Source organism: Lissotriton vulgaris, chromosome 3_1 (assembly GCF_964263255.1).
Source record: "Lissotriton vulgaris chromosome 3_1, aLisVul1.2, whole genome shotgun sequence".
NCBI lineage: Eukaryota > Metazoa > Chordata > Amphibia > Caudata > Salamandridae > Lissotriton > Lissotriton vulgaris.
The window spans coordinates 9571203-9598599 of NC_141689.1; the positions used below are offsets into that span (position 1 = coordinate 9571203).

The 27397-nt window shown below is 46.3% G+C and overlaps 1 protein-coding gene across 1 annotated transcript in view; it reads left to right on the forward strand.

Moving 5' to 3' along the window:
* LOC147725812 (NACHT, LRR and PYD domains-containing protein 3-like) overlaps positions 1-27397 on the forward strand; it is a 280887-nt gene that overhangs the window by 227085 nt on the left and 26405 nt on the right. Inside the window, exons 8-10 of the mRNA XM_086959989.1 lie at positions 5189-5275; positions 8845-9012; positions 15350-15436. Coding sequence (XP_086816115.1) covers positions 5189-5275; positions 8845-9012; positions 15350-15436 — 342 coding nt within the window. The remainder of the gene's footprint in view (positions 1-5188; positions 5276-8844; positions 9013-15349; positions 15437-27397) is intronic.

Here is a 27397-nt window from a genome sequence, read left to right on the forward strand (position 1 = left end):
TTTGTTTTTTTACGCATGGAGCGTATGATGAGCCTTTGCCCACGGCCACCCCGCTAGGAATGGGTAAAAGGAAAACAGCAGAACCAAAAACAAAAAACAGACTCAGAAAGGACAGGCGCTGGGGAAACCACAGGACAAAAACAAACAAAGGGACAATACAAACAAAACAGAGGCCGATAAATGTAAGCATGGACATTGACAACACAGTGATTAATTTAACCAACATGGAACTAACTGCAAGAGAAAGAGAAATGTTATCATTGGGACTTACATATTGTACACAAACAAACTTTGACTACGCGCAAACAAGAATCGACCTCTTCCAATTTGTGCGAAAATTAAAATTGCAAAAATACTTTATCAATACAAAGAAAAGGGCAATGGAAACACCATCTGACATGGAACAGTTTGTGGCAGTAACAACAGCTGACATGGGGTTACTCAGGGATCTAACAGCCTTGGAGCAAGAGGAGGTAATCAGCCAAACCTCGCCAAGTGAGGCAGCGGCTAGATCCTAATTGGATATATACCAATCAGTACTCACACCTTTCAAGCCTAAATCAGTATTCATGCCCATGTTACCGAAGGATGGTCTTGACCTATTCGCGGATAATGTAAGACTTAAAAACACTGTCACTGTTGAGTACTAGAGAATTCACCACTAGGAACCATAACCAGAGAGTGGAACACAATAACCTGATCACAAAAATCCAAGCCCGGCCAGACATTGTGGTGAGGTGGTCAGACAAGGGAGGTAACATAGTCCTGTGGCCACTTACCATGTACAATGACGAGGCACTCTCTCAATTACAGGACCAGGAATGTTGCAACCGGATTAGTCCAACACACATCGTGGGGATTCAAGAGAGATATCACAATGAACTATCCCGCTGGAGAGGAATGGGGCTCATCAGCAAACCTGAATTTGGCTTTCTTAAGAATGATTATCCCACGGACCCCACAGCTGTACCTAATACCTAAGGTGCACAAGAACGCACACCAGCCACCAGGTAGATCTAGCATCTCAGCCATAGGGAGCCTGTTTGAAAATACGAGTGTTTTTATTGACCATTTCCTACACCATATGTGCGTGAATTACCAGCTTTTATAAAAGACACTGGGGACTTCCTTACTAACATTTATGACTATGATTGGAGCGAACATTATGTTTTCATGACGCTTGATGTACAGTCATTGTACCCCAGCATTAGGCATAATGATGGTCTCAGGGCTCTGCAACACTATCTAGGCAGAAGACCTATATCCCTACATACATGTATGCTGCTAGAGATGACCGAATGGTGTCTTACAAACAATACATTCATTTTCAACAGGCTGCACTATAAACAAACACAAGGCACAGCCATGGGAACTTGCTTCTCCCCCAGCTATGCTAATCTGCATATGGGCTGGTGGGAGGAGCAAGTGCTTGGGGTAAAATTCCAACGTCAAATGTCAGACAATGTGATTTTATACAAAAGGTTCATAGATGACATTTTCATCCTATGGAAGGTTCAAGAGAAAGTGCGACAATATTTGCATCAGAGATTAATGACAATTGCTTGAACCTCACAGCCACCTGCACCACTAGCACAACAACAATCCAGTTTTTAGACTTAGAACTCTTTGTGGCACACAATAAAATACAAACCCGGACATTCAGGAAGCCCACAGCGGGAAATGCCATATTACATGCCTAGAGCTTTCACCCTACTAAACTTAAGGAATCAATACCCTATGCAGAGTGCCTTAGGATGACACGTAATTGTAGCAGGAAGAAAGATTTGAAAGATGCTAAAGAAAACCTCTTCACGAGATTAAGAAATAGGGGTTATGGCAAGGAGACACTGGACAAGGCAGAGAGAAAGTGTGGGGATAAGAACAGGAAAGACCTCCTTTTTCCAGACCGGGAGAGCATAATAGACACCAATGGGAAAACCACACACTTTACCCCTCGACCAATCACAGGCTATAACACGTATCATGGCAATCTGCGTAAAATTCTGAACAGGCACTGGCCGTTGGTACGCAATGACCCGAGTTTAGGTCCCTTCTGTGACAAATCACCTTCAGTCACTTCTAGAAAGGCCAAATCATGAGGAATCAGCTAGTGTGCAACACCCCTACAAACATCAAAGGAACCACGTGGCTTAAAGCCCAAAAGGGATTCAGGAAGTGCGCAAAATGCAAGGCATGCAAGCATGGGATCAACATCAACACAGTCAGGTTACCTTTCAGACAAACCCCTTGCACCATCAGAGGGAGCTTCACGTGCAAGACAGAATTTGTTGTCTACGTGCTAGAATGCACATGTGGAAAAAAGTATGAGGCAGCACTGTTCACCAGGCACACGTGAGAATACTGCAGCACCTCAGGGCTCTTAAGTGACGACTGGCGCATGCAGCATTGTTGTTTCAAGAACGGCAAACTACCTCGTCAGCAATAGACTAGCATCAGGGTCATATTACAGATACACATCCATCATTCATAGCTTTATGCAAGGGAGACTATGTTGCATCCAATCATTGAACCACCCCTATGACATAAAACACACACAGTAGGTTTGCAAACTAGCGATATCACCCACCTTGGTTGTAACAGTGAACACGCTGACTTACGTAGGTGTCGAATTGCATGATTTATTTCAATTTAGTTTATTATTATTTTTGTATATAAGTTGCATTGAATGCATATTCTGTACATCATGGAATTGGTAAATGTGAAGTAACATTTATTCTTACTTTGTATAATGTGTTCATGCATCGCGCAGAAGCCTCCTTTCAGTGATGTAATCCGCATATATAACTCTTCTATTCTGTTCGAAGTGACATGACATGATTGCCATGACAACCTCTAAACCAGTTGTAACCTGTCAAACTTACAAGTATATAGCAGTGGATTTGGTGATAACCACATGTAGTGAGCAAGGTGGTTGAATACCGCTGAAACGAGTCTGGGCTGTAATTCGGAATAAAGTGATCTTACTTTGGATTTATTCACGGAGTTGGCGCCTTATTTGCAAAGAAATTTTGGACTGGTGTTGGATAAAATATAATAAATATACTTAATAAAATGTACAATTAATTATTCTAAAACATTATAAATTGTTAAAAAACATTTTATAAATTATAAATACATACATACACATACAACAATAATATAAATAAAAATATCAAAACTATATATACCAAATTATTAAAATCCCCCCAAAAATATACAGTACATTAACTAAAACAGTAAAAATTGGATAGCGTAGTGGTAAAAATTACTATTCCAACTCCAAAGAGCGCAACAGTAGGGAAAGCGTTGGATATCATAGGGGTTACAATTACTTTTCCAACTCCAGAAAGTACAACAGTAGGGAAAGTTTTGGATAGCCTAGGTGTTAAAGTAACTTACTAATAATTAAAAATGTTATTTAATATGTATCATTTAATTATTAAATTACACTAAATTATGTAACAATATCAATAAATAATTATTTAAAAATAATTGCCAATTCATAATTAACAATTAAGTTTATGATAAATACAATTGAATTATTATTAAAAATGTATTACCAAATAATAACATTTTTTTTAAAATTATCAATACCAAAAGGCAATAATTATTAACAAATATTTAGCAAGTAATAATTACTTAACAATAAATTATTGATTAATACCAATAAATTATAAATAATCAAATTTAATTACCAATTAATAATTAATGAACAATTAATTAATTTCCCCCAACAAATATTACTTATTGAATTGAATTGAATTGAATTAGGTTTTTATATAGCGTGACTGTCACCCTACGGGTATCCTGGCGCTCAGATTTAAATAGGTCAACCTAGACACAGACCGGGTCAACAGTAGGGGCAGGCTTAAGGATCAAACCTGGGAAAGAGCGAGGTTTTCAGGCTCTTTCTAAACTCGGCCAGAGAATTGGCTTGTCTGATATTCTGGGGCAGCTCATTCCATAAGTGGGTGGCTGCCACACTAAAGGCCCTCCCCCCATCCCAGAGCGCCTGAATCTGGTGGTCGTCAGCAGATTTGCGCTAGAGGAGCGGAGCTGCCTTTTGGGATTATACCAGGTAAACTTCTCTTGCAGTGGGACAGGACCCGAGGTGTGCACAGCTCTGTAGACAATGCAGAGTGATTTAAAGTTAAAAGTTATTACCAATTAAGAATTTATTAATAAATTAATTATCAATACTGAACACTAAAATACATGATTACTTATTACAATTAAATTACTTCCCGCCCTATTGTTCTATAACCTCACGACACACTTCAATAATAAATACACGTAACATAACTACCAATTAATCATTTAATTAAAATTAATTCCCAATTAATAAATATTTAACATAAAATGTATTATCAATACCAATAAATAAAAATTAAATAATTACTTAATCACAATAAAATAACTTCCCGCCATATTCACCTATAAACCCACAATCCGCTACAGAACTAAAACGCAAAATGTATGTAAAAATATTTACTAATTCCTAAAAAAATGTAATTAATTTACTATAATTAAATTACTTCCCACCCTATTCCCCTATAAACCCACAACCCGCTAAGGTATTAAAATGCATAATTTATTTTTTTAAATGATTTCTAACTTCTAAAAATTTAATACATATATTAAAAAACGAGTACAATAATTAACAAAAATGATAAAAACAAACATATAAAATACATAATAAAATACATAACACTAATATTAATATTGATATTAGTAACATCGATATTTTTGCTATCGATATTACTAACTTTGATATTAACAAACCAATATTTCTCACCTTCAGATCGATATTCTGGTCGTCGATATTCTCGATTTCGATATTTTGTCCCTACGCTATTTCCAACTTGTTATTCTTGTAGGTCGAAATGAAAAACTCAATATTTAGACTGTTTACCAGTGTGAACTCTCTGTACCCCATGTGATATACTGTTCTCCGGGTACTACATGTGATATACTGATCTCCCTGTACCTCATGTGATATTTTGACCTCTCTGCAGCTCATGTGATATTGTGACCTCTCTGTCCCTCATGTGATATTGTGACCTCTCTGCAGCACATGTGGTAATGTGAGCTCTCTGTCCCTCATGTGATATACTGATCTCCCTGCACCTTCTTGTCTTGGATTTGTGTTTTAATCTTGTCAATGGCTCTCTTTTTCTGTTGCCTGCAGCATGGGCTCCAACCCTCTCGGGGACTTAGGAGTGACCACGATGAAGACGGCCCTGATGCACAAAGACTGCAAGCTGCAGAAACTGAGGTAAGCCTGTGTACCTCGCTGAAGGCCAGGATAGAGAGGGGTAGGCCTGGAGGAGACAGAGCAAAGAGGGTGGGATGACAAGAGTCTGGGGGAAGGCAGCTGTGTGAGGGGACAGGCTGGGAAGAGACGGAGTGAAGAGGGTGGGATGAAAGTAGTCTGGGGGAAGGCAGCAGTGTGAGAGGACAGACCTGGAGGAGACAGAGTACAGAGGGGATGACAGGAGTCTGGGGTAAGCCAAGGCAGTGGTGTGAGGGGACGAGGGTAGCCCGGGTAGAACATATATGAGGCGCTCAGGTAAGAAGAGGCTGAGGTCAGAGGAAAAAGGCTGGGAAGTGAAGGTTTCAGTAAGAGGATGCAGGACAAGAGGAGGTTGCGGTAAGAGGAAACATGGGGTGTGGAAAGGCTGGGGTTAGTGTAGGTCGGAGTAAGAGGATTCTGGGGTGAGAAGAAGCTGAGGTAAGAGGAGTTCTGAGTAAGACGAGATTAGGGAAAAAGGACACTGCTGTAACGAGAAGCTGGAGTAAGAGGAGGCTGGTGTAAGAGGAGGCTGGAGTAAGAGGAGGCTGGAGTAAGTGGGTAAGAGTAAGCCAGAATAAAAAGAGGATTACGTAAGAGGAGGCCAGGGTAAGAAGAGGCTGGAGTAAGGAGAGGCCGGGAAATAAGAAGGCCGAGTAAGAAGATTCTGATAAAGAAGAGACCAAGGTAAGAGAATACTGAGGTAATAAAACACTAGGGTCAGTGGAGGTTAGGGTAAGAAGAGGGTGAGGTAAGAGGAGAAAGGGTAAGAAGAGGCCGAGTGAAGTGGAGGCTGGGTAAGAAAAGATCAAGGTAAGAGCATTCTGAGGTAGTGGAAGACTAGCATCAGTGGAGGCCGGAGTATGAGGAGACCCACCGAGACCAGGAAGACCGTCACCCAGGCCCTCGTCACCAGCCGACTGGACTACGGCAACGCCCTCTACGCCGGGACCACCGCCAAGCTCCAGAAGAGACTCCAGCGGATCCAGAACGCCTCAGCCAGACTCATCCTCGACATCCCACGAACCAGCCACATCTCCGGACATCTGCGAGACCTTCACTGGCTCCCCGTCAACAAAAGAATCACCTTCCGCCTCCTCACCCACGCACACAAAGCCCTACACGACCAAGGCCCGAGCTACCTCAACAGCCGAGTCAACTTCTACGCTCCCAAACGCCACCTCCGATCAGCCAACCACGCCCTCGCCGCCGTCCCCCGCATCCGAAGAGCGACTACAGGAGGAAGGTCCTTCTCCCACCTGGCCGCCAAGACCTGGAACTTCCTCCCGACCGACCTGCGCCTGACCCAAGACCACCTCTCCTTCAGGAAGAAGCTGAAGACCTGGCTGTTCGAGCAGTAGCGGCTCCCCCCCCCCCCAGCGCCTTGAGACCCCACGGGTATGTAGCGCGCTTTATAAGTGTCACTGATTGATTGATTGATTAAGGTAAGAGGAGGGTGAGGTAAGAGGAGGTTGGAGTGAGACAAAGCTGAGGTAAGAAGAGGCGAGGGTAAGCTAGAGATAGGAAACTAGAGAGTTGGGATAAGAGGAGGTTGGGTTTGAAGAGACTGAAGTAAGAGTATTCTGAGGTAGTATAAGTCTAGGGTCAGTGGAGGCCGGAGTATGAGGAGACTAAGGTAAGAGGAGGGTGAGGTAAGAGGAGGTTGGAGTGAGACAAAGCTGAGGTAAAGAGAGGCGAGGGTAAGCTAGAGATAGGAAACTAGAGAGTTGGAATAAGAGGAGGTTGGGTTTGAAGAGACTGAAGTAAGAGTATTCTGAGGTAGTGTAAGTCTAGGGTCAGTGGAGGCCGGAGTATGAGGAGACTGAGGTAAGAGGAGGTTGGGTTTGAAGAGACTGAAGTAAGAGTATTCTGAGGTAGTATAAGTCTAGGGTCAGTGGAGGCCGGAGTATGAGGAGACTAAGGTAAGAGGAGGGTGAGATAAGAGGAGGTTGGAGTGAGACAAAGCTGAGGTAAAGAGAGGCGAGGGTAAGCTAGAGATAGGAAACTAGAGAGTTGGGATAAGGGGAGGTTGGGTTTGAAGAGACTGAAGTAAGAGTATTCTGAGGTAGTGTAAGTCTAGGGTCAGTGGAGGCCGTAGATGAAGAGACTGAGGTAAGAGGAGGTTGGGTAAGAAAAGACTGATGTAAGCTGATTCTGAGGTAGTAGAAACTAGGGTCAGTGGTACGAATATGCAGAGATAAGAGGAGGTTGGTTAAGAAGAGGCCGGGAAACTAGAAGGCGGGGCTAAGAGGAGGATGGGTAAGAAGAGTCCAAGGTAAGAGTTTTTTGAGGTAATAGAACAGTGCGGTGAGTAGAGCCCAGGGTATGAAGTGGCCGAAGTAAGAGGAGGTTGAGTAAAAAAAATTAGGTAAGAGGATTTTGAGGTAGTAGAAGAGTAGGATGAGTAGAGACTTTGATAAGAAAAGGTGAGGTGAGAGGAAGCCAGGGTATGGAGAGTCTGTGAAAATAGTGAGGTAAGTGGAGGCTGAGGTAAAAGGAGGCTGAGGTAAAAGGTGGGTGAGGTAAGAGGAGTTTGGGGTAAGACGAGGCTGAGGTAAAGGGAGGCCAGGGTAAGGAGAGACTCAGAAACTATAGGGTTGGAGTAAGATGAGGTTGAGTAAGAAGAGGTTGAGTAAGAAGAGAATGAGGTAGGAGTATTCTGAGGTAGGAGGAGACTGGAGTCAGTGGAAGTCGGGGTATAAAGAGGCCGAGGTAAGTGGAGGCTGGGTAAGCAGAGACCAAGGTAAAAGGATTCTGAGGTAGAAGAAGACTAGGATGAGTGGAGGCCAGGGTTGAAGAATCCTGGGAGAAAGGAAGCCTGAGCCATGAGTGCATTAACTGTGCCCTCCTCTTCACCACTTTTTAATTCCTGGCTATTTTCCTTCTGATGAAAAAATATGCACTTCTGCTTTCTTACACTACTAGTCACACCCCCTTTTTGTCACACTGCCACCCTCCCCCTCTCCCCGACCACCTCACCCTACCTCCTTTTGTTCCATCCTTCTTGTCACTCTGCCCCCTCCTTCTTGTCACACTGCCCCCTCCTTCTTATCACTCTGCCACCCTCCCCCTCTCCTCGCCCTGTCCCCTCCTCCTTTGGTTCCATCCTTCTTGTCACTCTGCCCCCTCCTTCTTATCACTCTGCCACCCTCCCCCTCTCCTCGCCCTGTCCCCTCCTCCTTTGGTTCCATCCTTCTTGTCACTCTGCCCCTTCCTTCTTGTCACACTGCCACCCTCCCCCTCTCCTCGCCCTGTCCCCTCCTCCTTTGGTTCCATCCTTCTTGTCACTCTGCCCCCTCCTTCTTGTCATACTGCCACCCCCCCTCTCATCGCCCTGTCCCTCCTCCTTTTGTCCCATCCTTCTTGTCACTCTGCCCCCTCCTTCTTGTCACTCTGCCCCCTCCTTCTTGTCACTCTGCCCCCTCCTTCTTATCACTCTGCCACCCCCCCCCCTCTCCTCGCCCTGTTCCCTCCTCCTTTTGCTCCCTGGGGATTTGAAGTCTCCCTTCTCATTGGCTGCCCTGAGCACTCACTCTGATATTCCTTCGTTGCAGCCTCTTTGATGCAAGCCTCACTGACGCCAGCGCCGAGGAGCTATGTTCAGCTTTCTCCACAAGCGAATCCTTGACGCAGCTTGACGTCAGCCGTAACGCCTTCACTGCGGGGTCCACCCGCAGCTTTGTGGGCCTCATCGCAGCCTCTCGGAGCCTGGAGAGCCTGGAGTGAGTATCAACAGACACCTCAGGAGCATCTTCAGAAGAAGACATGGGGGCGATTCACAGAACTAATCAGAGACAAAATCCTAAACTTACGGTATTCACAGATGGCATTTAGTAGTAGTAAAGTTAGAATTTTGTCTTAAGTCAGGATTTTGTCTTAAGATGAACTTAAGTTTGTCTTAAGTGTTGGTCTTAAGAGAAAATCCTAATTCAATACAAAATCCGAACTTAAGACAAAATCCAAACTTTACTACTACTAAACGCCATCTGTGAATACCAAAAGTAGTAAGTTTAGGATTTTGTCTCAGATTAGATCTGTGAATCGGCCCCAATGTGTCCCTAGAGTTCCTCTCACATCTAGGGGTTCCACAGAGGTCTTGTCCTTGGTCCCCTGTGGTACCCCACTCCTCGGCCCCAGGGTCACCTTGAGACATTTAACAGGTTCCTTGGTTCCTATAATCATTGTTGAGGCACAGAGTGTTTAAAGGCGGGAACCCTGTGAGATGTGGGACATGTTACGTTATGTTATGTTATATTATGTTAATGGGATTTATAGGGCTTGTGAATATCTGAAGGTGTCTTGCAGCAAAGTTCACTCTAACACAACGAGCGATGCCCCTTTGGTTATTAAAAAGCCAAGGGGCATATTATCAAGAAACCGCGTTAACATTATCGCCGCTTTAGCAGCAGAAAACTGCTGCTAAAGTGGCGATAATGGGCTTTATTAATACGCCCTTGTGAATTCCCATAGAAGCCCACGTTCTGGTGTGAATATGGGCATCTAAGGGAATTCTCTATGGCGTATTATCAAACCCCTTATCGCCGCTTTAGCAGCAGTTTTCTGTTGCTAAAGCGGTGATAATGTTAACGCCGTGCTTGATAATATGCCCCCTAAGTCTTAAGCTCCTTTCTAAATGAAGTCAGGGAGGGTAAGGCCCTGATACATGCAGGAAGGTTGTTCCAAAACTTGGCAGCTCCTGTGTCAAAGCTCCTATCGCCCCAGTTCGTCCTACGAAACCTGGGAACCGGGATCTTCCTAGCTCCAGATGAGCGCAGGGGTCTACTTGGGGCGACCAGTCAAAGATATGCCTGAGAAACTCCGCACCTGTATTGTGTAGGGCCTTGAGGGCTATACAGAGCGCCTTGAATTTAATGCGGCTTCTGAATGGCAACCAATGGAGCTTGTACATTTCTAGGGAAACGGATCGAAATTCAGGCAGGGGGAAGGCAACAGAGGAGGCACCAGCGTTAACCTGGCTTCCATAACTCAGTTTGTTGTCAGTGACAACTCCTAAGTTCTTTGCCTCAGTTACAGGAATGGGGGGAGTTCCTAATTCCTTCGGCCACCAGGATGCGACCAATCAGGGGAAAAGTTTCCAAACAAGATGATCTTGGTCTCTCCTGAGTTCAGCTTGAGGCGGTGTATCTTCATCTATAGGGTGGCCGCCCGCATACAGTCTTGGAACCGGGTGCAGATATTGGAGTCGTTGTAGGGTGAGACGACATGGGGCCGTAGGCATGCACCGCACTGTTGTTGGAGTCGGGAGGCTAAGAGGAGCAAATCCTTATCACCCCTTCGGTGGCAGGAATCAAGAGTCCTTCAGCCCGTGTGAAGGAGGGGCTCGCCGCTGATACCTCATGGGGTCCTGATGAGGCATTGAAGAGGTGATGAAGTTCATAGCACATATGCAGAAGCGGCTCTGTATGAGGGGCGCTGGATGGTGAGCCTGAGTTGAACAGACAGGTAGAGGGGGGCTTGGACCACAGGGGAGGAGGGTCATGGGGGTTTCATCTAGACCCTTTCACAAGGTCGGCCTCAAACCGCGGAAGGATACACCCTCTCCCTGCTCGAGCTGCATCATCCTTGAGGTCTTCCACCTTACATATACATGCGAGGACAGCTCTGACCTTCTGACCCCAGCAGGTCAGACCACATGAGTATCAGGACTTGAGTATGGCAGCAAAAAGGTACAAGCGCCTTCTCAGCTGCTCCACGCCTCTGGACCATCAACCCCTTACATGACCAACATTTCCAAAGACAACCCGGCTCCATGCCCCTGATGGACATGAAGCCGTAAGAGCCCTCGTGGCATTTGAAAAAGGCTCATTGGAAACGTTTCAGTTGTAAGACCTGGCGCGGCTTCAGAATAGGCCGCGTAGGGTAAGTGGGGGTAGAAATGCAACAGCAAGGAAAGGGTGGCTTGGTGGCAGTCTGAGGTTCAGATAGAGGCCCGCTCCTCTTTCATAGGAGCTAGAGTTGGCCTGGCTGCGTGAACTGGACATGGTGTCTAAGGCCTGGCAGGCAACAGGCGGCCCGGGCGTTGTTTGGGCAACTTAGGAAGGAATTTGCATGGGTGTTTGAGCTGACCCTGAGCAAGCATGAGGTACCTCAGCTGCATAAGGCACTGTGCTTGAGACAGGCCAGAAATGATGCACTAATAGCCAAAGAGTGGTTGGAGCCCAGGGCCACACCTCCACTGAACTAAAGAGACAATGGGGGGCTTCTTTATCAAGCAATCACGCAGCCCACTGCAGTGCACTGCAGTACCGTGAGCCACCACCATACTGCGCTGCGTGATAGGGAAAGGGCAGGAATGTGTCGTATGTAACATTATCTAACGCGTTCCTGTCTTGTCCCTGTGCTGGCGCACAATGTGCTGCCCAGGCGCAACTGATCCGGACTTGCAGGAGGGCAAGAATAGAGGGCCTCATTTATGAAAAGTAATGCATTGCTGCATGAAAGCAGCGGAACAACTCTTCTCAGTGCGCCCTCCTTGCGACAGGAATGATGCATCTTATTTGCTGTATGACGCATCGTGTCGCAAGGAATGACAGCTACGTCAGCATTACTGAAGTATCTGTCGTCGAAAAAGCGGCGCATTGCTGGAGTTGTGTCGGAAGCCTGACCAACTCCAGCAATGTTCCTTTCACATGGGGCAAGCCCCCTGTGAAAGGGCCTGCGTCAGCCTAACACCTGCCATGAGGCAGGTGTACAGTTTTGACGCATTGGCGTCCTAGAAGTGGCGCTGCGAAATCTTATATATTTCACTGCACCACTCCTATGACCCTTTCTTGCGGGGAAACCCCCACCCTGTATACATTATACTTGACGCAGGTATAATGTATGCAGGGGTTTACAAAGTGACGCAACTGCCTAGATGCGTCACTTAATAAATATGGCGCAACAAGGCGCATTATTTACGCCGCCACTGCATCACTAAAAGTGGCGCGACTGCTGCACAAAAGTGACGTAGGCCTTCATCAATAAGGCCCTGAGAGTAATAAGATTCTAAAAGTAAGTTTGGTGAGTTTGCTTTGGTGAAGTTGTTAATATGATGGGAAATGGTGTGAGGAGGAAAGGAGGGTTGGCTATATCATGGCAGATACAGGGGCAAATTTACAAGGAGCTACCGGATACTGGACAATGTGTACAGTATTTATGCAGCACACAAACAGTAATATAGCGATTACACAACACAGGAAAAACCCTAAACCAATTAAGAAAAATAAGGGAATTTGGATACATTAATTGACACCAAAATGACAAAACTCCAATGAGTAGAACTGGAGTTAAGAATTGTGAACCATCTCGTTGCGTGAGACCAGGCTAAAGTTGAAAGTTAAGGCAGACTGTGATGGAGCACGGTTCGGGTGAAGAAGTGGATTGGGACGGTCAGCGCTTACCTTTGGACTCGGAAATCAATTCTCAAGAAAAGTGTCTGAGAACGCAAAGTTCAGCAGGGCAAGACTGCGGGAAGTGTGCGAGAAAAGAGCTTCCTCGTCAGATAGCCATGGGTTGAAGCCGCAGTGACGGTTTCTACATTCAGAATTAGCTGCCGAAATGGATGTAAATGAAATTCTGCGGGACGAGTCAGAAGGCTGTAGCCCAAAAAAATTCCACAAGGTCGGAAATCCCTTAGGCAAAATGACCGCTGAAACCGACTTGCTGCGGAGGAGGAAAATCTTGAGGGAGAAGCCGCAAAGTCAATTGGACTGGCGATGCACCTCGGGCGGATAGGCAAGTAGGATGGTCCTAGTCTCCTCCTGGTTCACAGAGCACCTTTTGGCCACTTTTTTTCCAAAGTCCTCAGTTTAGTTTTGAAAATAGCCCTTCTGGACACCTTTAGACATGGGTCTGAAGGGCCTATTTTTACACCCTGGTGCTCCTCTTCTGGAAGGTGAGAGAAGCTTCTGGAAAGGTTATCTGAGGTGCAGGGATTTTCCCGAATACCCTGCATTTCTCCAAGCTGGCTTCAGTGACAATACAGGGCTGCAAGGCCCTTTTTGTGAAGGCAGAGCACAGGCTATTCAGGTGTAAGTGGGGCTGTGTTACTCTCCACCCCCTCTTGCCAACAGATGGCCAATTGAGGCACACCTAATCCATTTATTTGGTGACTGTCTGGGAGGAATTTACAAAGTCGAACTGTCAGCTGTCATGTGACCCAAGACAGGCCGTAGGCACTCAGGGGTAAAGACAGAAAAATGCCAACTTTCTAAAAGTGACATTTTCAAAATGCAAATGTAAGTCTAACTTCACCATCAAATAGGGCTTATCACTACAATATCATGGGTACCAAACATGACACATCTACTTCCTCTCGATTAACAATTACAGCTTAGTAAATGTAATAAGGAATCTCCAATGTTATCCAATGGGAAGGGCAGGCCTCATAGTAGTGAAAAATGAAGTTGGGAGTTTTTCACTACTAGGACATGTAAAACTTAAAAGTACATGTCCTTCCTTTTAATTACACAGCACCCTGCCCTATGGGTGACCTAGTGCCTACCTTAGGGTTGATTTATATGTAATAAAAGGCGAGTTTAAGGTTTGGAAAGGGGGTTTTAATGCCAGTTCGACATGGCACTGGAACAGTGCATTCAGATAGCAATGGCAGGCCTGGGACATGTTTTGGAGGGCTACTTAAGTGGATCTCACAATAAGTGTTACCGGCCTATAGGTAACATTTGATTTACAGGACCTGTGTATGAGGTATACCTCTCTAAAAGAGACCTATAAGTAAACTAAATGTGTCAATTGGGTATACACCAATTTAACCCTGTGTTTGGGAGAGAGCACAAGCACTTTAGCACTGGTTAGCAGTGGTAAAGTGCACAGAGTCCTAAGCCAGCAAAACAAATCCATCAAAAAATGGATGGTAAAGGGAAAAGTTTTGAGGGTGACCCTGCAATGAGGGCAAGGTCCAGCATAGACTATTAAAATAAATAGGGCAAAATATGAATTTCCTGCACTCTGTATGTTTGCTGTCCATGAAACAGCTCATTCTCTCTGTAAGTTTCCTGTCCATAAAACAGCTCATCATCTCTGTATTTTTTGTGCGTGAAACAGCTCATCTTCTCTGTAGCTTTCCTGTGTGAAATAGCTCCTCTTTTCATACTCTGTTTAGTTTTCCTGTGTGGAATAGTTCATTCTCTCTGTAGTTTTCCTGTGTGAAACAGCTTGTCCGTCCTCTCATCCTCTCTGTATTTTTCCTGTGTGAAACAGCTCATCCTCGCAGTAGTTTTCCTGTGTGAAACAGCTCATCCTCTCTGTAGTTTTCCTGTGGGAAACAGCTCATCCTCGCAGTGGCTTTCCTGTGTGAAACAGCTCATCCTCTCTGTAGTTTTCCTGTGTGAAACAGCTCATCCTCGCAGTGGTTTTCCTGTGTGAAACAGCTCATCCTCGCAGTGGTTTTCCTGTGTGAAACAGCTCATCCTCTCTGTAGTTTTCCTGTGTGAAGCAGTTCATCCTATTGTTGTTTTATGAGTGGGTTTAAGAGCTCATCTCTGTGCGTTCAATATGTATGAAATAGCTGGTCTCTCTGTGGGACCCTTCCTGAGTGAAACAGCTCACCCTTGCAGTGGTTTTCCTGTGTGAAACAGCTCATCCTCGCAGTGGTTTTCCTGTGTGAAACAGCTCATCCTCTCTGTAGTTTTCCTGTGTGAAGCAGTTCATCCTATTGTTGTTTTATGAGTGGGTTTAAGAGCTCATCTCTGTGCGTTCAATATGTATGAAATAGCTGGTCTCTCTGTGGGACCCTTCCTGTGTGAAACAGCTCATCCTCGCAGTGGTTTTCCTGTGTGAAACAGCTCATCCTCGCAGTGGTTTTCCTGTGTGAAGCAGTTCATCCTATTGTTGTTTTATGAGTGGGTTTAAGAGCTCATCTCTGTGCGTTCAATATGTATGAAATAGCTGGTCTCTCTGTGGGACCCTTCCTGAGGGCATGAACTGCCCTGCTCAGTGCTTTCTGTCTGTGGTTTCTCTCTGCACATTGTGACTGTACAGTAAAAAACACAGATGTAGCTCGGCTTGTAAGATTTTGTCTTTTTTCTCCTTTTAAAGTCTGAGCAAGAACCGACTGGGGGATTCTGGGGCGCAGCAGCTCGCAGAGGAACTGAGGAGCCCAACGTGTAAACTCAGGAAACTGGGGTGAGTGATGACCTCTGGCTGTGGTGAGGTGTCAACATCTTTTCAAGGTGGCGGCAAGCTGGTGGTCCCGGGGGCTGCAGCAGCGTCCCGGATCTGTATCTGTGTCCTGACAGATGCTGCAGCAGTGTTCTGGGGCTGCAGCTTATCATGGGGGATCAGCTGTAGGATGTCTGAGACCATATCAGCATGCCGGGTCTGTATCTTTATCCTGCCAGAGACCAGTATTGTCCTAATACTACAGATTCATCCTGCCTGAGATGGCGTCTCCATCTAGCAAGTGCAGCTGTATTCTGTGATTGCTGCTGGATCCTGCCGAGGACTGAAGCATCGTCCTGCAGCTGCATCCTGTGGCTGAAGCTGCATCCTGTGGCTGAAGCTGCATCCTGTGGCTGAAGCTGCATCCTGTGGCTGAAGCTGCCTCATGTGACTGAAGCTGCATCCTGTGGCTGAAGCTGCATCCTGTGGCTGAAGCTGCATCCTGTGGCTGAAGCTACATCCTGTGGCTGAAGCTACATCCTGTGGCTGAAGCTGCATCCTATGGCTGAAGCTACATCCTGTGGCTGAAGCTACATCCTGTGGCTGAAGCTGCATCCTGTGGCTGAAGCTGCATCCTGTGGCTGAAGCTGCATCCTGTGGCTGAAGCTGCATCCTGTGGCTGAAGCTGCATCCTGTAGGCTGAAGCTGCCTCATGTGACTGAAGCTGCATCCTGTGGCTGAAGCTGCATCCTGTGGCTGAAGCTACATCCTGTGGCTGAAGCTGCATCCTGTGGCTGAAGCTACATCCTGTGGCTGAAGCTACATCCCGTGGCTGAAGCTGCATCCTGTGGCTGAAGCTGCATCCTGTGGCTGAAGCTGCATCCTGTGGCTGAAGCTGCATCCTGTGGCTGAAGCTGCATCCTGTGGCTGAAGCTGCATCCTGTGGCTGAAGCTGCATCCTGTAGGCTGAAGCTGCCTCATGTGACTGAAGCTGCATCCTGTGGCTGAAGCTGCATCCTGTGGCTGAAGCTGCATCCTGTGGCTGAAGCTACATCCTGTGGCTGAAGCTGCATCCTATGGCTGAAGCTACATCCTGTGGCTGAAGCTACATCCTGTGGCTGAAGCTGCATCCTGTGGCTGAAGCTGCATCCTGTGGCTGAAGCTGCATCCTGTGGCTGAAGCTGCATCCTGTGGCTGAAGCTGCATCCTGTAGGCTGAAGCTGCCTCATGTGACTGAAGCTGCATCCTGTGGCTGAAGCTGCATCCTGTGGCTGAAGCTACATCCTGTGGCTGAAGCTGCATCCTGTGGCTGAAGCTACATCCTGTGGCTGAAGCTACATCCCGTGGCTGAAGCTGCATCCTGTGGCTGAAGCTGCATCCTGTGGCTGAAGCTGCATCCTGTGGCTGAAGCTGCATCCTGTGGCTGAAGCTGCATCCTGTGGCTGAAGCTGCATCCTGTAGGCTGAAGCTGCCTCATGTGACTGAAGCTGCATCCTGTGGCTGAAGCTGCATCCTGTGGCTGAAGCTGCATCCTGTGGCTGAAGCTACATCCTGTGGCTGAAGCTACATCCTGTGGCTGAAGCTGCATCCTGTGGCTGAAGCTACATCCTGTGGCTGAAGCTACATCCTGTGGCTGAAGCTGCATCCTGTGGCTGAAGCTGCATCCTGTGGCTGAAGGTGCATCCTGTAGGCTGAAGCTGCCTCATGTTACTGAAGCTGCGTCAGGATGTGGCAACAAGTCCATGAGTGGGAAGTCCACCTGCAGGTCCTACTCAAGCACTTCCAGCGTTGGGGGTACCCTGACGTGGATCTGCTCGCAACAGCTGAAATGCCAAATTCCCAAGCTTTATCTGCAGGTTTCAGCACCCACAGTCTACAGGCAATGCACTATGGATAAACCAGTCAGTGGTATTTGCCTATGCTTTTTCACCCCTCCCACTACTTCCTTAAGTGGTCCAGAGACTTCATGAAAATCCCTCCCCCTCACCCTGGTAGCTCCCATGTGGACCACCACTTCACTCTGGTGTGTAAGTGGGCTCCGAGCTCTCACTTTGGAGGAACCTTTTTTCCAGGTTCACTATGACAAAGTAGTCCTTGAAACTAACTCAAGGTTTCTGCCCAGACACTCTCTCATTTCCAGCTAAACCAGACGACTGACCTCCCTGTGTTCTTCCCGCACCCGAACTCGGCAGCAGAGAGAGTCCATCACACACTAGACGTTAAAAGAACCCTCACACACTACATTGAGAGGACAAAATCTTTTCATAAAACACAACTATTTATCACCTACACTAAACCACACAAAGGCAATGCGATTTCACAAGTAAGGGCAGTCTGTGGTTAGTCAGCTGCATTCAGACCTGCTATGTCATGGCCAAAAGACACCTCTCTGCCCCACCTAAGCTGAATCCTACAAGCACGAAGGCAGCCGCCATGGTTTTTCTGGGTAACATCCCAATAGCTGACATCTGTAAGGCAACTATTTGGTCCATCCCACACATGTTCACCAAACACTACTGTGTGGATATCCTAGCATGCTAACAGCTGAGGTGGCCCAGGCTGTACTAAGCACACTTTTCCAATCCTTTTCGACATCCTCAGGCTAGCCCCCTCTGGGGGGAGGGGAACTGCTTTACATTCTATGCAAAGCATGTGTATCTACAGCTACGCATGCCAAGCACTCACCCTGTAAACACCTGTTGGTGGTGTGTAGTGCTGCAGATTCACGTGAGCCTACCCTTCTCCCTGTAAGCCTTTGGCTTTTGCAGATACGTTTCCTTACGATATTCACTTGCATGGCCTTCTTCTTTCACGTCTCTGCTCCATTTCTATCCTCACCAGCTGTGTGAGAAAGCAATCTAAAAATGAAGTACGGGCCACACCACAAGTTCAACTAGGCAGGAATAGCAAACCTAAACCTAAGGTGAAACCAGCTGTAAAGAGGAGGAAGGTCCAGGATCATTTGGTAGAAAAGGGGACAATAGGGGTGGGGAGCCAGCAAGGGGGGAACGCGGAAACTGGAAGTGAACAGCCAGTAGGGGTCACAAAGTTGATAGTGGACTTACAGATCCAAATGAGGGATATCGTAAAGGATGAACTCAAGTTCCTCCAAGAGAAGGTCGAGGGGTTGACTGCGCTTTTTAATGACTGGATACAGAGGGGCAAAATTCATGGCTCCACCAATGCCGAGAATGAGATACAATCTCAATGGTTGATAGCGGGATAACAAAAGCAACAATACTCTCACCCGCGCAGACCTCCCAATATTGAAATCTACTAATCCCCTAATATTAAAAGCTATATCATGGAATTTGGCCGCCATAAGTGTGGCAGGGTATGCTCCGACGTGAGTCCCTTGCTCACTTTGCCACTGAATTCAAGCAAGCCGGGCTGAAGACGGCTGGAATGCCAGAAACCGGTCCTCGGAAGCTTGTTTACGGTCCAGGGAAGAAATGGCTTGGCAGTTCGGGCTGGACTGTTCCCATGAGGCACAGGGTCAGACTGATTTGCATATAGCCATGTCTGAACTGGGGTGGCAGAGTGGGCTAAAGAACGGTGATGGATCAAACCCAGATCTTTTGACTGGGTGTGAGTGTTTGATTGGTTCAGATGCTCCGTCCATCACCACCCCCTTTTGTACCGCATATCATGGAATGTGGCAGGGTTGAACAACAAGGTGGAGGACCCCACTTGGAATTCCTTCACCAACCAATTCGACATCTGCTTGTTCCAAGAAACCTGAGTTAGAGGGGGGATTCTAGGTTGGGCTTTGCCACCTTTAGCATCCCTGATACCTCTGAAGGTAGAGGGAGACCATCCGGTGGCCTTATCACGTGGGTGGGTGTCCATTTAGGATGCCAGGCTGAGCAGATAAATACAGGGTCAAAAGACATACTGTGTGTCTTATTACATTTTCCATCAAACATGTCTGTAACCCTTATTAATGTATACTCAAGACCTACAGTCTCAGCCAAAGAGTCACAAACGCTGGAGGAACTATCTAATTTTCTAGGCACCATTGCTGATAAATATATGGTGATCTTGGGGGGGGGATTTCAACTGCCAATTCGAGCCACTCGAGGGTTTACTTAAAAATGGTTTATTTGAGGAGGACAATTTCTGGACAATTCTGGAGACCAGTTGCCCACCAGTGAAAAAATGGACACCTTTGGTGATGCAATTGAACTGACTAACACTCAAATATTCCCTTAGAGCCTGTAATGGCAGAACCCCTTCTGAAACTTCCAATAGTTATACCTTTTATCGAAATGATCGGGGATCCCTATTAGATTATATTTTAATCGATTCTAAATCCTGGGAGAGGGTCCTAGATTTTAGGGTTATCCAACGACTTGATAGCGATCATCATGTCCTGGCGTTGGATCTAAAAGCCTTTAATCAAGGGAGTGCCACTGCTATGGAAAACTCTATAGATCATAGGCTGGCTATCTCGAATTGCAGGCGAAGAGGGAGATGGTCGGACCTTAGCCAATCCCAAGCCAAAATGAGCTCCCTATATGAAGTTCTGATCCAAGTACACCAAACAGCATCCCTCTCACTAAACCAAATGGGGGTGGGTTTAGATCTGGAAATGGTGAAGAAGAATCAGGACAAACTAGTAGAGGCCACATTAGATTTCTTCTATCCCAAAAAAACTAATAGAACCAGAAAGAACCCCCCCATTTGTGGTATAATGATCATTGCCATAAAATGAAAAGAGTATTGGTATTAACCATCAAGGCCAAAGATCGTCCGTTGATTAAATTTACTAGGGCGACATATAAAAAGGCGATTGTTGAAGCAAAGAAAAGATGGGAAACTGATAGGTGGGAGGACTTGAAATGTGCTTTGGGAGCAAAGGACATGAGGTTATTTTGGAGAGTAGTTAAAATGGACAGCTCTGGCCCTAGATCTCCGGCAGATCCTAACTTGGGAGAGGACGTTTGGAGGGAACACTTCCAATCCTTATATTCGAATGAAGAAGCAGTGGTTAGTGACCTAGACGATGACTGCCTAATGGGGGTCGATTCTTCCCCTGATTTGAGAGATCCGAAAGAAGCCACCAACATCCCATGTAATGTAATCATATCCCTAAATGAAATCAAGGGAGTTTTAGCTAAAATAGCACCCAGGAAAGCTCCGGAGTTAGATAAATTTCTGGGGGACCTATTCCGTAACGTACCTTCTGTCTGGGCGCCATATTTTTGGGTTCTTTTTAATGCGATTCTACAGGGCATGAAGATCCCCCAGAGTTGGGCTGGAGCGGAAATAATTCCAATATACAAAAAAGGCTCCCACTTATGCCAAATAATTACTAGCAAATTAGCTTGATTGATATTTCTCAAAAAGGTTTTCACGCGTGTAGTGCTCCTTAGACTACAATCCTGGATGGAGGAACAGAATATACTTATCTCCCTCCAGGCTGGGTTTAGGGGAAAAATGTCCACTATCAATCAAATTCTTAGGCTCCAGATGGTATACTGGAAGACCGTGACTCTGGAGGGTGGCAGCCTCTATTTGATATTCATTGACTTACGGTCAGCCTTTGATTTGGTCCTTAGGGATAAACTCTGGTTAGTACTCTACGATATGGGGGCCCCCACATACCTAATCCATCTTATCAAGCTGCTACACAAGGACAATTTTGCACAAATTAGGTACGGTAAGGATGGAAATCTTACCGCACCAATTCTAATCAAGCGTGGAGTACGCCAAGGTTGCGTACTTGCCCCCACCTTGTTTAGTCTTTATATCAATGGCCTAATAGAATAGTTAGCAACAGTAAAATATCTTGATGCCCCTAAACTAGCCTCCCGTCCGATATCCGCAATGATGTTCCCGGACGATAACTTGTTGGTCTCAAAATCCCCTATGGGGATCCAGAGGGTCGTAGATGAATTTGAATTTTTCTGTAGACAAAGGGGGTTGGAAATCAATCTACAGAAAACCAAATTTATGGCGTTAATTGCCCGAAAAGTAAAAGACCTAACCCTACATTACCTGGTAAACCCCTCGAAAAAGTTATCTCATTCGATTATTTAGGGATAACAGTATCAGAAAAAATGGAGTGGGGGGCCCAAGTTAAAAAATCATTTCTCGAACTAACGCAATCTACGGGAGGCATCATGAATGTCTTTTGTAAATCTAGCCAGAAATTACTGAGCCCAGCCATTGAAATATATAAAGTACAGGCACGGGGATGGGCATTATATGGCGCAGAACTCTGGGGCATGTAAGCCAAGAGAATCTTACCCAGGTAGAGAATAGCTTCCTCAGACAGTTAGTAAAACTCCCACAGAGCACTCCGCTTATCCCTCTACGCTTAGATCTGGGACTTTGGGCAATTGGGGATATAACAAATCTGAAACCTCTACTCTATTGGCGCTGCCTCTGGGTGACCCCTGAACTCCTATCATACAGAGAGGAACTAATGGAAATACTGAATCTGCGAGGGGCTGGTAGACTCCCGAGGCTTGGCCATATTAAACAATAGCTGGTTCGGCTTGGGTTGAAGGATCTCTGGGAAACCCAGAAACCGCTTGTGTCATCCGCCCCAAGAAACTACTGAAGGCATACTACGGGGAGTATAAACTATCTCAACTTCATAGCTGCCCCCCAACAGGCAGATTAACTACAGTTTTCTTAGAAATCAAAGATAGGTTTAGCTTTGAGCCGGTATTAGATGAAATTAAACCTGCAGCGGCCAAAAAGGTATACCTCCAGTTTAGACATGGGACACTTCCTCTTCGATGTTTTGCTCATAAATGGGGGGATGCACAAAGTTCAAATTGCCCTGCTTGTAATTGTACTGAAGAGACTATTCCGCATGCTTTATGTATCTGTACCGCCCATCAAAAGGGGAGGAAGCGGTGGCTGGTCCAGATTTGTCGGAACCGGGGAACTAGATGCTGTTCTGAGGCTCTCAGGATACTGAAGTATGACACTAGTATCCCAATAGTGTACTCAGTGGCCGGGTTCCTATTTTCTATGTGGTGCACGTGCCGGACATATCTGAAAAGTGTGAGTGAGGAGTGATAGGATCTCTATCCATGTCGGATGTGAACTATTGAATATCCTAGCCTGTAGGCTTTAAATTAGGACCTGTTGTTATTATAATAATCTAGGACTGTTGTTGGCCTTAGAACACGGCATAGCAAATCTTGATTCCCAGGTATCATGTTTGAAGAATGATAAAGTATAGGCCATCTTTTTATATTAATTCGGCAAGACAAATGTTTTTAGGTAATTTATTTATTTATTCAGCATTTTGCACTTTCCGAGTATGGAGTACTGTACACAGCCATGAATCAACCCCTGTTTTTAGCACTTTCGCATGTAAAATCAACTTGACACGTATCTTTTTTTTATTTCTATTTTTAGACATTTTTCTTTGTATTTGTTATGTTTTGTGATTGTACTTTTGAGGTTTGTGAACCGAAATAAAATCTTTTTGAAATGAAATGGTCTATACATCAACCTCTTAAGTTGGGGCACATTGAGGGCTTGTCTTTTGTAGCCACTCTTAACCCCTCCTTCACGGTCGCGAGGCTACTAGTCTATCGACAACCCAACAGTGTGTTCGAACCTCACCTTTACTAGGCACCCTACGTTCCCGTACACTTATGGGCTTGTCCACCCTATTGGCCAGCGGCAAGTCTGGGTCCCCATTGGACCCATGCCCCTGGGTATCCTCAAAACGGCTGCTCGATAATCAACCCCATCTTTCATAAGCTGATGAAGGCTTCGCTGAAGGCAGCGATAGTGCCGCAGACCTGGACGCAGGCCGTGCTTCTACCTCTACTGAAGAAAGCTGATGCGGATCCCAGGGGGCGTAGCAAGCTTTGGGCGATCTCCCTGCTTCCGGCTGTTGTCATAATGTTAGAGGAGTGGGTCAACTAACAAAACTCCTCCTTTTTGGAAAATAACAACTTGCTCCATGCTACTCAGTCGGGATTGCGTGCAGGCTATAGAATGGAATCTGCACGCTCGGAGGTCGAACTTATAATGGTCAATCTCGATCAGGGCTCGGCAGGCATGGGTGTCCTTGCCTAGCTATCATCCAGACGCCTACAACTGCTGGCCTTCTGAGCTGGGCTCCCTGCGTCCCTTGCATTGCTGGTAAGATACCTTGGGGGTCAAATTTGACTCCAGTCTATCCTTCGTGCCCCGGGTTAGAGCTGTGTCTGCCAGCTCTTTCCTCAGGCTGAAATGGGTCTGGAAGATGATCCACTTGATCCCGAAGGAGCGCCGCAGCTCCGTCACTCACGCTCTGGTGACATCAAAACTAGACTTCGCGAATACCCTGGGGCTCATTTGTGACACATCTAGGTACACTCACTTGGTAAACCCCTGTGCTATATTATACCTGCGGCAGGTATATTGTATGCAGGGGGGCGGGCCCGGAGGAAAGGGTCGTAAGAGTGGTGCAGCATAATCTATGAGATTTCACTGCGCCACTTCTAGGACACAAATGCGTCAAAACCTTACCCCTGCCTCACGGCAGTCATTAGGGTAACGCAGGCCCTTTCACATGGGGCTTGCCCCATGTGAAAGGAACATTGCTGGAGTTGCGTCAGGCTCCGATAGAACTCCAGCAATGCGCCACTTTTTGTGCTGACAGATACATCAGATATACTGCCGTATCAGTCATTCCTTGCAACATGATGCATCATACTGTAAATATCGCTCGCCTGTACTCGGGTGCGGAATGAACTGAAGGAAGATTGAAGGCAGAGAAGGATCGGTGGGATTGCAGGCGGCGGTGTGGGCGTTTTAATACCGGAACCCGGATTACATGGGGAACTTTGGGTATAAAATACTTAGACAAAGTTAAGAAGAGGAAATACGGTGGCTCACACACCACGCCTAGATTTTAGAATTTTGAGATTTGGACGAATATATTTCCACTTCATGCGAGGCATGAAGCAGTAGAATGGTGGTGGAGCATATCTGCTGAGACGAGCATCACAGCAACTACACTAAGCCCTGAGGAAGCCAGTGGGCACCTATGGCCTACGGCGAAACGCGTTGGCATGAGGGATGGGAATTTGGAGAATAAACTGAAAACAAAGACCATCAAGAGCCCAATGGATTATTGTTTTTTCTATATGAATAGTAATTGAATGTCATAAGTGGTGTGCTACGAGCATTATTTTGATACAGTATTCAACCGCGAGGTTGGTTGTAGGGAAGTAGGGTGTTCTCTTTCCTCATTTGGCTGGTTAGCACCCAAGAGAAGTATATTGTGAAATTTCTTAGGATTGTAATTTCTATATGAGCGCTACCATCTCCTATACACCCAGTGTTGAGCAAATACTGTAAATAGGATGCATCATTGGTGTCGCAAGGAGGGCGCACTAAGAAGTGGCGCATCGCCGCTCTCACGCAGTAATGTGACACTTCTTGTAAATGAGGCCCCCTGTACTCAGGATTACCGCCCTATCTGCTTCACCGCCAGCAGATTACTCGGAACGCTGTAACCTGGCTGATTCTGAAGATACCCACACTCGTGTCTCTGTCGCGGCTTCCTTGTGCAGTCGTCATTTGCCGCCCATTATTAGCTGCATTGAATTTAAAGCCCTAACCTTGGCCTACAGAGCATGTGAGCACAACGTCCCTGGCTATCTGAGCAAAAGATCGCTTCCCTACCATCAGGAGGGAGCACTTCGCTCCAATGGACAACAAGCATTACAAATGCAATCGGTCTCGCCTTTGACTAAAAGTTGAAGCCATTTGCGTTGCTATACAATACCATTAGCAAAGCAAATGGCTTTAACTTGATCAAAGGTGAGACCTGTTGCATTGTCAATGCTTGTTGAAGTTGTTGTAATAAGAGTAGGATTGCAACATTCAAGCTGTCTGCAATGTGAGTGTTCTGCTCGGTGGCGATGTATTCTTGGCTCCTTTGGTGGGCACTAGGTATCTGTCCTTCTTTAAGTCAAAAGGCTGAGTACCTGCATCTCTCAGGAAGTGTGCAGCACTTTTAACCGGGGAGTATCAGCACTTTGAATATTAAATAGGTATTCTACGACAGAGAGTACTTGCGTTTCTATATTTCTAGTTCAAGTGCAGCAAATGATAACAATAGCATGCATGGTGCAGCTGGAAGGGTTGTCACTTAAAAGACACCACTAGTAAAATAGTCGAATCAGCGAATGTGCTTTCATGTTATTCTTCACACTGCAAGCATACCGCAGCCACCTATATGTTTGTCCCAGATATTTGCAAAGGAAAAAAGTAGCCATCGGAGTCATATCATACATGCTGTAGATCAATTTTCCCGCCAGCACAGTAAACACCCACCTCGTTTGAAGGGCCTACATGAAAAAACAAGCATTTGCAATGCAATCGGTCTGGCCTCTGGGACCTTATATGTATTTAGCTATGCAGCACATTAGCCTGGGTGCTGAAACATCTGCTGTTCTACAACATGGAGGGAAAGTGGGCCTCAACCTGCGTGACACGCCAGGTATGGGAACACATGGAGAGAAATATTGCCTTTCAGCTGGAAATTGTATGGTCCAAAGCTCTGTTTTTAAAATAAAACCAGGGCCTTCGATGGTCATATCACTGAAAATACAAGATTTGAAAAAAATAATATTGTCTACGGGTGCTTGTGGAAGACACTTTTGATGGACTGGAATCTGGTATTTTACTGACCTCTGCTGGTCGTTTTCTATCAAGACAGTTAAATAGAGGGAGTTGAACATAAAAAAGTCCCTAAGCGGAAGCAGACAGGTCCTAGGGCTGATCTCCAGAGCCCAGAAAGTACATACACATATTAGAATATACTAAAGTATATACAAGAGGTCCCGAATGCTCGACCAAATCAAACACTGCACCCGGTTTATGTTGTGTACCACTTCTGGCATGCTTTATATCATTCCTCTTCGACGTCTCAACGTCATCGTGCCCGATAAATTATTTTTCCAACGACTATGACCTCCCGCTCACTCCCGTGGAGCGGGGCAGGTGTCAGTCTGACTGAGCGCCACCTTCAGTGCTGTGCCTCCTGTTGGGTTTGCTGCCAATTTCAATACAGACGCCCGGGTGTGGCAGCTGCAGATGGCCTGTGTGCTCTTGTGCAACCTGAGGTACCCTGGTCTGAGCCTTACAGCTCTCTTTCACAGCACACTGGTGTTGAGGCACACTCACCCTCCTTGAGGGAAAGGGTGGAGAGGGGTTGGAAGGATGGAGGAGAGGCAGAAACATACAGAGGCAGGATAACCAGGCACAACGCACAACCTAACTCCTGATTACAGCGAGTGCATATGACTCCGAGTTCAATCCATCATTTATCGGAGGGCGCAGACATCTGTTGTAGTCACTTATAATGATAAGTAGGTTTGAAGCCATTGTAAAAGGTGTTCATTATAGGAGAAATCAGGGTCAAGCTAATGGCTTTTGCAAACATTGCACAAACCTCAAGAAGGTGGAAGTCGGAGTGAAACTGCGGGTACAGGGGGGGCACCCACACCACTGTTACTGCACTGGGAACAAAACGTCACTCAGATCCTGTCAGTGGACAGATGTCAGGAGGACACAGGGAGTAGGATGTTCTCTCCGTTGATTGGATAGTGAACAGGTGAGTCCCTCCCATTAGGCAGAGTTTTAGGTAGGTCTTGTTAGTTTGAGGGAAATGTTTTGTGTTACTGCTTTTTCCATAAAATGACCACCGCGCCTGGGGATGGGCTGGTCTTTTATATATAAGGATTTATATAGCGCTGTTGGACCCGGCCTCGTGGCGTGGTCCTCGCTGATCTCCGCAGCCCCGGATCTACGGGTGGAACTGGTTCCCGTCCACTCATGACTGTACATAATCCTCCTAAACTGGACCTGAGACGATCCCCAGACCGCGTGCCTGCACCCGTGCACGTGACCATCAGACTCCATGTTTGGCCACCCCGGCCAGCCGGCCGCCTTCTTTCCTTTCGGCAGCCCTGGCCGCTCCTGATGGCTGCTGAGCCTGCGCGTCCGACGCGCCCA